This window comes from Pecten maximus, chromosome 12, assembly GCF_902652985.1.
Source record: "Pecten maximus chromosome 12, xPecMax1.1, whole genome shotgun sequence".
Classification (NCBI taxonomy): Eukaryota; Metazoa; Mollusca; class Bivalvia; order Pectinida; family Pectinidae; genus Pecten; species Pecten maximus.
Window position 1 is genome coordinate 9,903,963 of NC_047026.1, and position 11,360 is coordinate 9,915,322.

At 38.6% G+C, this 11,360-nt stretch overlaps 1 protein-coding gene across 1 annotated transcript; it reads left to right on the forward strand.

Annotated features, from left to right (window-relative positions):
• Positions 1 to 1,188: 1,188 nt before the first annotated feature.
• On the forward strand, positions 1,189 to 10,377 carry LOC117339713 (formin-B-like). The gene is made up of 4 exons (XM_033901430.1): positions 1,189 to 1,326; positions 3,666 to 3,801; positions 6,329 to 6,477; positions 9,264 to 10,377. The coding sequence occupies exons 1-4, from the start codon at positions 1,281 to 1,283 to the stop codon at positions 9,542 to 9,544; spliced, it is 612 nt and encodes a 203-aa protein (XP_033757321.1). The 5' UTR covers positions 1,189 to 1,280; the 3' UTR covers positions 9,545 to 10,377.
• The last annotated feature ends 983 nt before the right edge of the window (positions 10,378 to 11,360 follow it).

Below are 11,360 nucleotides of genomic sequence, written 5' to 3' on the forward strand. Positions count from 1 at the left end.
TAAAGAAAAAAAAAATAAGTGTTAAAAACTGAGTTTTTGAATACAAACTAAAAATCTATAACATATAAAAAGTCTTATTTGCGAAACATTTGTTTGTTCATTGCTTTGGATATTTCATTAAATGACCGTAAATTTGCATCATCGGGCTATTTGCAACTTTAGAGTGGGATTTTCCCGCATTCCTATCATTTTTTGTCATAGAGCGCATCGGAAGACCAACTTTTACAATGTCTAATTTTATTCTATATACCAAAAGACAACTAAAATCTTATTCTTAAAAAGTGGTCCTCCGATGCGCTGATATAGAAAAATTGAAAAAACGTAGTTGATAAAATATTTTAATTTTAGCATTTACAAGCCTGACTCTAAATGATAACATAAACTTTACATTCCTGTCAGTCCGCAAAGCTCATATGGTAGAGCCATCGCTTAGCAACCCGAAGGTTCTGAGTTCGAATCACTACGACATATCTTATATTAATATTTTGCTATGTTTCTAAGAATGATACCTTTTATTTTTTCTTTGTCGTATTTGAAGGATATTTTCAATAGTAAATACATATTTAATATGAAGTATTTAGTATAAAGATAGAAATGTTCAGATAGAAAATTTTCACTTGGATAAAAAAAACAGAGTGATATCACCTATATATTTACTCCGTATCATTCAAAGTAAAATGTAAATGACCTGCAGCGTCGACAACAGGCAATCGTGGATGAGTAGTGTACAATTCCTATTTAACATGTCAATGTCACTTTATTTCATACAGTATTGATTTACTATACATAACCGTTCACAACACACAGCGCGCCAATGGACCATGACGATCTATTTTGGTACTGAGGGAATCACTGGGGTCGCGTGATATACATATAAGCGGAAAACGACCATACCTCTTTAGAGGAAAAGTCACCAGACAAATTAATCATGAACATGTGTGTTGTATTTATAACCTGGAAATCAGCTTAAGTAAAATCCACACAATACGTAATACAATTAAAATATTTCTGATTCAACAAAACCAACGAGAATACGAAATGTGTCAATGCATGCGCACCTGTGTATGTGTATAGGTATACATCCTCTGTTGGTCACTAATTTATATTCCTGCGCATAATGTGAATAATAAAGTTATCAGAACAACATCACTTACGTTCCCCATTTAAATACCCGTAATCGATCAGGTGTGAGTTTAGTTGGAAAAGCATGTCCTCACAGGTACCTATGATACATATAAACAATCTATTGTAGGAACAAGGAAGTTCACAAATTGACAAAGATGGTGGTGTTGGCTCCCAGTTTTCTTATCCTCACGACCTACATCGGTAAGTTTGACTAATTTATAAATTAATCGGTCAATCTTATATACAGGTATTCCTCTCTCTATCTTATATACAGGTATTCCTCACTCTACTTCATTTACAGGTATCCCTCTCTCTACCTTATATACAGGTATTCCTCACTCTACCTTATATACAGGTATTCCTCTCTCTACCTTATATACAGGTATTCCTCTCTCTACCTTATATACAGGTATTCCTCTCTCTACCTTATATACAGGTATTCTCTCTCTACCTTATATACAGGTATTCTCTCTCTACCTTATATACAGGTATTCCTCTCTCTCTACCTAATATACAGGTATTCCTCTCTCTACCTTATATACAGGTATTCCTCTCTCTACCTTATATACAGGTATTCCTCTCTCTACCTTATATACAGGTATTCCTCTCTCTACCTTATATACAGGTATTCCTCTCTCTACCTTATATACAGGTATTCCTCTCTCTACCTTATATACAGGTATTCCTCTCTCTCTACCTTATATACAGGTATTCTCTCTCTACCTTATATACAGGTATTCCTCTCTCTACCTTATATACAGGTATTCCTCTCTCTACCTTATATACATGTATTCCTTACTCTACCTTATATACAGGTATTCATCTCTCTCCACCTTATATACAGATATTCCTCTCTCTACCTTATATACAGGTATTCATCTCTCACTACCTTATATACAGGTTTTCCTCACTCTACCTTATATACAGGTATTCCTCTCTCTACCTTATATACAGGTATTCCTCACTCTACTTCATTTACAGGTATCCCTCTCTCTACCTTATATACAGGTATTCTTCTCTCTACCTTATATACAGGTATTCCCCACTCTACCTTATATACAGGTATTCCTCTCTCTACCTTATATACAGGTATTCCTCACTCTACCTTATATACAGGTATTCCTCTCTACCTTATATACAGGTATTCCTCACTCTACCTTATATACAGGTATTCCCCACTCTACCTTATATACAGGTATTCCTCTCTCTACCTTATATACAGGTATTCCCCACTCTACCTTATATACAGGTATTCCTCTCTACCTTATATACAGGTATTCCCCACTCTACCTTATATACAGGTATTCCTCTGTCTACCTTATATACAGGTATTCCTCTCTATACCTTATATACAGGTATTCCTCTCTCTACCTTATATACAGGTATTCCTCTCTCTCTACCTTATATACAGGTATTCCCCACTCTACCTTATATACAGGTATTCCTCTCTCTACCTTATATACAGGTATTCATCTCTCTACCTTATATACAGGTATTCCTCACTCTACCTTATATACAGGTATTCCTCTCTCTCTACCTTATATACAGGTATTCCTCACTCTACCTTATATACAGGTATTCCTCTCTCTACCTTATATACAGGTATTCCTCTCTCTACCTTATATACAGGTTTTCCTCTCTCTACCCTATATACAGGTATTCCTCTCTCTACCTTATATACAGGTATTCCTCACTCTACCTTATATACAGGTATTCCTCTCTACCTTATATACAGGTATTCCCCACTCTACCTTATATACAGGTATTCCCCTCTCTACCTTATATACAGGTATTCCTCACTCTACCTTATATACAGGTATTCCCCTCTCTACCTTATATACAGGTATTCCTCTCTCTACCTTATATACAGGTATTCCTCTCTCTACCTTATATACAGGTATTCCTCTCTGTACCTTATATACAGGTATTCCCCTCTCTACCTTATATACAGGTATTCCTCACTCTACCTTATATACAGGTATTCCTCACTCTACCTTATATACAGGTATTCCTCTCTACCTTATATACAGGTATTCCCCTCTCTACCATATATACAGGTATTCCTCACTCTACCTTATATACAGGTATTCCTCTCTCTACCTTATATACAGGTATTCCCCTCTCTACCTTATATACAGGTATTCCTCTCTCTACCTTATATACAGGTATTCCCCTCTCTACCTTATATACAGGTATTCCTCACTCTACCTTATAACTATACAAGTATTGCTTTCTCTGTCTTATATAGTTGTAGGGAGCCTACTTGGTATTTAAACATCGTCTGTTAATGACGCAATAATGAACCTCACGATGGATTTTGATGTTGTCAAGAAGCGCGGGGAAGACTGAAGGAGGGGGGGGGGGGGGGGGGGGGGGGGGGGCGGGTGAACAAACTGGTGTTTTATGAAACATGACACGTGCATGTGCATATAGTTCGACTCTGTTTAAATGGTAAATATTTAATATTTGCCTCTAAAAATTAAACCTCCATCGTCTTAAAACATGAGGCAGATAGTGCATGTTGGAATAATTATTTGTAGGCTGGGCTCTAGCCGATCAGGACTGCTACTACGTTTATTCTTACTACCGTAACTTCCAACTGAGACAACGATATGGCTATCTCTACTGCTCCGGAACGTGCTGCGGCTACTACTATGACAGGTCATGTTGTACCAGGTATGTAGTTAATATTATATCAGGTATATAGTTTATATTATATCAGGTATATAGTTTATATTGTACCAGGTATGTAGTTTATATTGTACCAGTTATGTAGTTTATATTGTACCGGGTATATAGTTAATATTGTACCAGGTATGTAGTTATATCAGGTATATAGTTTATATTGTACCAGGTATGTAGTTTATATTGTTCCAGGTATATAGTTTATATTGTACCGGGTATATAGTTAATATTGTATCAGGTATATAGTTTATATTGTACCAGGTATGTAGTTTATATTGTACCAGTTATGTAGTTATATCAGGTATATAGTTTATATTGTACCAGGTATGTAGTTTATATTGTACCGGGTATATAGTTAATATTATATCAGGTATATAGTTTATATTGTACCAGGTATATAGTTTATATTGTATCAGGTATATAGTTTATATTGTACCAGGTATATAGTTTATATTGTACCAGGTATATAGTTTATATTGTACCGGGTATATAGTTAATATTGTATCAGGTATGTAGTTTATATTGTACCAGGTATATAGTTTATATTGTACCGGGTATATAGTTAATATTGTACCTGGTATGTAGTTTATATTGTACGAGGTATATAGTTTATATGGTACCAATGAAAAGTTAATATTGTACCTGGTATGTAGTTAATATTATACCAGGTATATAGTTTATATTGTACCAGGTATGTAATTTATATTGTACCAGGTATGTAATTTATATTGTACCAGGTATGTAGTTTATATTGTACCAGGTATATAGTTTATATTGTACCAGGTATGTAGTTTATATTGTACCAGGTATATAGTTTATATTGTACCAGGTATATAGTTGATATTGTACCAGGTATGTAATTTATATTTTACCAGGTTTGTAGTTTATATTGTACCAGGTATATAGTTTATATTGTACCAGGTATGTAGTTTATATTGTACCAGGTGTGTAGTTGATATTGTACCAGGTATATAGTTTATATTGTACCAGGTGTATAGTTTATATTGTACCAGGTATGTAGTTTATATTGTACCAGGTATATAGTTTATATTGTACCAGGTATATAGTTGATATTGTACCAGGTATGTAGTTTATATTGTACCAGGTATATAGTTTATATTGTACCAGGTATGTAGTTTATATTTTACCAGGTTTGTAGTTTATATTGTACCAGGTATATAGTTTATATTGTACCAGGTATGTAGTTTATATTGTACCAGGTGTGTAGTTGATATTGTACCAGGTATATAGTTTATATTGTACCAGGTATATAGTTTATATTATACCAGGTGTGCAGTTTATATTGTACCAAGTATATAGTTTATATTGTACCAGGTGTGTAGTTCATATTGTACCAGGTATATAGTTTATATTGTACCAGGTATATAGTTTATATTGTACCAGGTGTGTAGTTTATATTGTACCAGGTATATAGTTTATATTGTACCAGGTATGTAGTTTATATTGTACCAGGTATATAGTTTATATTATACCAGGTATATAGTATATATTGTACCAGGTATATAGTTTATTTTGTACTAAGAGTTTCGGGCGATGTTGTACCGGACATGTAGTTTATTTTGTACTGAGAATTTGTTATGGTGTTATTCCGGATATGTAGTTAATTTTTTACTTAGAGTGACGCATGTTTTACTTAGAATTCCGGGCGATGTTGTACTGGATACCTAGTTTATTTTTTATTTAGAATTACGAATGTTTTACTTCGAATTCCGGGCGATGTTGTACCGGATATCTAGTTTATTTTTTCGTAAAATGACGGATGTTTTACTTAAAATGACGGGCGGTGTTGTACCGGATATATAATTGGTGCTGCCTATTAGGTTTACTACCTCCACTTCCAGTGGTTGTTAATATAAAATCATGGGAGGGCGGTGTATACTGTTGATGTGGCGACTTTAGGACGCTGTCATCCTCTTGACGTCAATAAAGAGGCTGGTGAGCTTATGTCATGACGCGCTGTCTGTCGTCTCATAGTCGACCATGGACTTCTAAAAATCGTCACACGTTTGTCTGAAGCATCCTTGAATGAAGTGGAACCATTTCCCAACTCCCCCGGGGCCCGAAAGACCTGGTCCAATAAGGGGAAATAATTCTTTAAAATCCTTCTTCTATATGATAGAAATGAACGGATTTGGCCAAAAGTCAGTTAGTTATAGACATGCTTTTGAACGTGTAATTAAATTTGCTTTGGATTTCTTTGGAACCGGAAATGTAAGTGTAAGTTAAACGAAAGTGTTGACGCTGATATTTGGTGAAGAGAAGCAGAATTCAAAATACTTTCCAACAATCACGGAAATGTACAGGCGGGCGATGGTGGTATAATGGGCCTTGTGTTTAATATCAATCTGCCTTATAGGCATTCTCCAGCCTGTAGGCTTGCCGTTATCAATTTACATTTCTAATTTCCAAAACTTGTTGGTAAAATTGAAAATTATATACATATATAAAACAAATCTAAAACATAGTACTGATGTTTCGTTTTATCTTCATAATACAGTGGTGGCTCAATAGCCGGGGCGGTCATCGGGTGTATGATTTTCGTCGCTTTTGTCGTCTTCGTCATCTTCTTGATAAAAAGCTGTAATAGAACACAAACAGGCGTGGTCGTCGCTAATCACAATCCGCGAAGAGGCGAGGTCACCGTGGGTAAGTGTTGGTGTAATGTGTGACGTGGGTAAGTGTTGGTGTAATGTGTGGCGTGGGTAAGTGTTGGTGTAATGTGTGACGTGGGTAAGTGTTGGTGTAATGTGTGACGTGGGTAAGTGTTAGTGTAATGTGTGACGTGGGTAAGTGTTGGTGTAATGTGTGACGTGGGTAAGTGTTGGTGTAATGTGTGACGTGGGTAAGTGTTGGTGTAATGTGTGACGTGGGTAAGTGTTGGTGTAATGTGTGACGTGGGTAAGTGTTGGTGTAATGTGTGACGTGGGTAAGTGTTGGTGTAATGTGTGACGTGGGTAAGTGTTGGTGTAATGTGTGACGTGGGTAAGTGTTGGTGTAATGTGTGACGTGGGTAAGTGTTGGTGTAATGTGTGACGTGGGTAAGTGTTGGTGTAATGTGTGACGTGGGTAAGTGTTGGTGTAATGTGTGACGTGGGTAAGTGTTGGTGTAATGTGTGACGTGGGTAAGTGTTGGTGTAATGTGTGACGTGGGTAAGTGTTGGTGTAATGTGTGACGTGGGTAAGTGTTGGTGTAATGTGTGACGTGGGTAAGTGTTGGTGTAATGTGTGACGTGGGTAAGTGTTGGTGTAATGTGTGACGTGGGTAAGTGTTGGTGTAATGTGTGACGTGGGTAAGTGTTGGTGTAATGTGTGACGTGGGTAAGTGTTGGTGTAATGTGTGACGTGGGTAAGTGTTGGTGTAATGTGTGACGTGGGTAAGTGTTGGTGTAATGTGTGACGTGGGTAAGTGTTGGTGTAATGTGTGACGTGGGTAAGTGTTGGTGTAATGTGTGACGTGGGTAAGTGTTGGTGTAATGTGTGACGTGGGTAAGTGTTGGTGTAATGTGTGACGTGGGTAAGTGTTGGTGTAATGTGTGACGTGGGTAAGTGTTGGTGTAATGTGTGACGTGGGTAAGTGTTGGTGTAATGTGTGACGTGGGTAAGTGTTGGTGTAATGTGTGACGTGGGTAAGTGTTGGTGTAATGTGTGACGTGGGTAAGTGTTGGTGTAATGTGTGACGTGGGTAAGTGTTGGTGTAATGTGTGACGTGGGTAAGTGTTGGTGTAATGTGTGACGTGGGTAAGTGTTGGTGTAATGTGTGACGTGGGTAAGTGTTGTTGGTGTAATGTGTGACGTGGGTAAGTGTTGGTGTAATGTGTGACGTGGGTAAGTGTTGGTGTAATGTGTGACGTGGGTAAGTGTTGGTGTAATGTGTGACGTGGGTAAGTGTTGGTGTAATGTGTGACGTGGGTAAGTGTTGGTGTAATGTGTGACGTGGGTAAGTGTTGGTGTAATGTGTGACGTGGGTAAGTGTTGGTGTAATGTGTGACGTGGGTAAGTGTTGGTGTAATGTGTGACGTGGGTAAGTGTTGGTGTAATGTGTGACGTGGGTAAGTGTTGGTGTAATGTGTGACGTGGGTAAGTGTTGGTGTAATGTGTGACGTGGGTAAGTGTTGGTGTAATGTGTGACGTGGGTAAGTGTTGGTGTAATGTGTGACGTGGGTAAGTGTTGGTGTAATGTGTGACGTGGGTAAGTGTTGGTGTAATGTGTGACGTGGGTAAGTGTTGGTGTAATGTGTGACGTGGGTAAGTGTTGGTGTAATGTGTGACGTGGGTAAGTGTTGGTGTAATGTGTGACGTGGGTAAGTGTTGGTGTAATGTGTGACGTGGTAAGTGTTGGTGTAATGTGTGACGTGGGTAAGTGTTGGTGTAATGTGTGACGTGGGTAAGTGTTGGTGTAATGTGTGACGTGGGTAAGTGTTGGTGTAATGTGTGACGTGGGTAAGTGTTGGTGTAATGTGTGACGTGGGTAAGTGTTGGTGTAATGTGTGACGTGGGTAAGTGTTGGTGTAATGTGTGACGTGGGTAAGTGTTGGTGTAATGTGTGACGTGGGTAAGTGTTGGTGTAATGTGTGACGTGGGTAAGTGTTGGTGTAATGTGTGACGTGGGTAAGTGTTGGTGTAATGTGTGACGTGGGTAAGTGTTGGTGTAATGTGTGACGTGGGTAAGTGTTGGTGTAATGTGTGACGTGGGTAAGTGTTGGTGTAATGTGTGACGTGGGTAAGTGTTGGTGTAATGTGTGACGTGGGTAAGTGTTGGTGTAATGTGTGACGTGGGTAAGTGTTGGTGTAATGTGTGACGTGGGTAAGTGTTGTGTAATGTGTGACGTGGGTAAGTGTTGGTGTAATGTGTGACGTGGGTAAGTGTTGGTGTAATGTGTGACGTGGGTAAGTGTTGGTGTAATGTGTGACGTAGGTAAGTGTTGGTGTAATGTGTGACGTGGGTAAGTGTTGGTGTAATGTGTGACGTGGGTAAGTGTTAGTGTAATGTGTGACGTGGGTAAGTGTTGGTGTAATGTGTGACGTGGGTAAGTGTTGGTGTAATGTGTGACGTGGGTAAGTGTTGGTGTAATGTGTGACGTGGGTAAGTGTTGGTGTAATGTGTGACGTGGGTAAGTGTTGGTGTAATGTGTGACGTGGGTAAGTGTTGGTGTAATGTGTGACGTGGGTAAGTGTTGGTGTAATGTGTGACGTGGGTAAGTGTTGGTGTAATGTGTGACGTGGGTAAGTGTTGGTGTAATGTGTGACGTGGGTAAGTGTTGGTGTAATGTGTGACGTGGGTAAGTGTTGGTGTAATGTGTGACATGTAGTGGTAAGCGTATTTGGTAAGCCGCCAAAACCAAATGTGGATTAATTAAAATCCGATAACGTATATCGACGAAAAACCGTCCAGAAAGACTTTATCTGCTAAACGTTTATCGGATCTTTTTCAGTGACAACGAATACACATGTTCCTCCCGCACAGACAAACACTGGACCGTACCCCCCGCCAGGACATGGATCTAACCCAGGGGGTAGTTACCCTCCTCCAGGACCGGGATCCTACCCTGGGGGTAGTTACCCTCCGCCAGGACCGGGATCCTACCCTGGGGGTGGTCACCCCCCTCCTCAGCCAGCCCCTGGGTCCAGTAATCCAGGGGCCAACTACTATCCTCCGCCGCCTCCCTACGAACCAGCTAACTCCGCTCCCTATCCACTCCCTCCTAAATATTAAAGGAAGTGACGAAGACCTCCAAGAAAGCTGAACAACTGATAATCGTATTTAGACATTTATTATTTTACCAGAGTGTAAAATGTCGATGTTTCGACACATATATTGGTGTATTCTGTTTGTTTTGTATGTAATGTAACACTTTTGATGTTTGTTTGGATTTTTTGTTTCGTTTTTTGTTTGGATATTTTTTTTATTCAATATTTAAGAAAATGTGTGTTGAGCCGCGCATTGGCAAGAGTTCCGTCCAGACATGTTGGTATTGTATGTGCCTTGCTTGTATTGAGTCTTTCGAAAATAAAATCCACTTAGAAGAGTAGACACTCCCATGGTGCCTTTAGAAGGATTTTGGATCTTTACCGTTTGCATTAGAGATTGATAAAATTTTAGTTATGTTATAGAAGTTAGCAGATCTTGATAAACAATATTTGAAAAAAGATTTTTGCAGTTATTTCCCTTTGAACAGTAAAAACAAGATGATTTGTAATGAATACCTCCAACTAGATTGATAACAGACGAGTACAGACTTCTACTTCATAGCGGGCTGGGAAGTCTACCAACACTTTAAATATATTTACTATTCATACGCATTCTCCCGGTAATGTTTGTTCCACTGGTAACAGTTTTCAGTTTCCATCAAATCAGTAATTCGAATGTGCAAAATGTGTTTTTTTCGTTGACTGTTAATGTTAGTTTACCTTCGGATATATAATGGTAGAGTTGCTATTTATCTAATAAATATGTGTCTAATCGTAGTATTGATCAGAAGATGTGCCTACTGTGACGCCACTCTTTCAGAGTGTCTAGTATAAGGAGAGAAATAAAGTTAGAAGTTCTGTTGAGTGTTTGTCTTTTTTTCATTAACGGGAAGCGCCATGGTGTCGACATATTAACGTTCGCTGTAAATATCCAGTAATATAAATAAAAAAGAATGAAGTATAATGTTATCAATGGTTGTTACTGAGTCAGCAACATATTTTTTTCAGTTCTAGAGTTAAAATACATCAAGGTATGCTTAAATATACGTATTAAGGGAGATACAAGGCCTTACCAACTATAGCCATTGTCATCATTTTAGTTTTGAAATTATCATTGCTTTAATTAATATCTCATGACATCAACATTATTCTTCAACTGCTTAACCCTCATCTGACAGCCGAACCGTCATTGCTCTACAACTGGTACCTGATGTCACGTGACAGAAAGCCTGACAGCCGAATCGTCACTGCTCTACAACTGGTACCTGATGTCACGTGACAGGAAATCTGACACCCGAACCATCACTGCTCTATTACTGGTAGTACGTAATGTCACGTGACAGAAAACCTGACCCCCGAACCATCACTGGTCTATTACTAGTACGTAATGTCACGTGACAGAAAACCTGACACCCGAACCATCACTGGTCTATTACTGGTACGTAATGTCACGTGACAGAAAACCTGACACCCGAACCATCACTGGTCTATTACTGGTACATGTACGTTTTGACATCGAATTCGAAATCTCGGCACAATAAAAAATCTCAGTTATGCACTGCCTCGTTTTCTCGGCGGACTACGGGAGAGGCTTTGACGGTACAAACAAAACAAACAAGCATTGATACATGTAGCACTAGAAAGTCAGCTCCCATGTGATACTAGCGGATCGAGCTCCACCAAATCGACAAAACCTATAACCTATTTCCAGCCACACTACACGGCTTTCTTTCGCGGTTTACCAAGTGACAGATTGTCAATATTTTCTTTTATCAAATTTAGAATCCTATTTGGTTATTGGAATTAAATTGGAGGGACACAACACATATTCGGGATTGAAC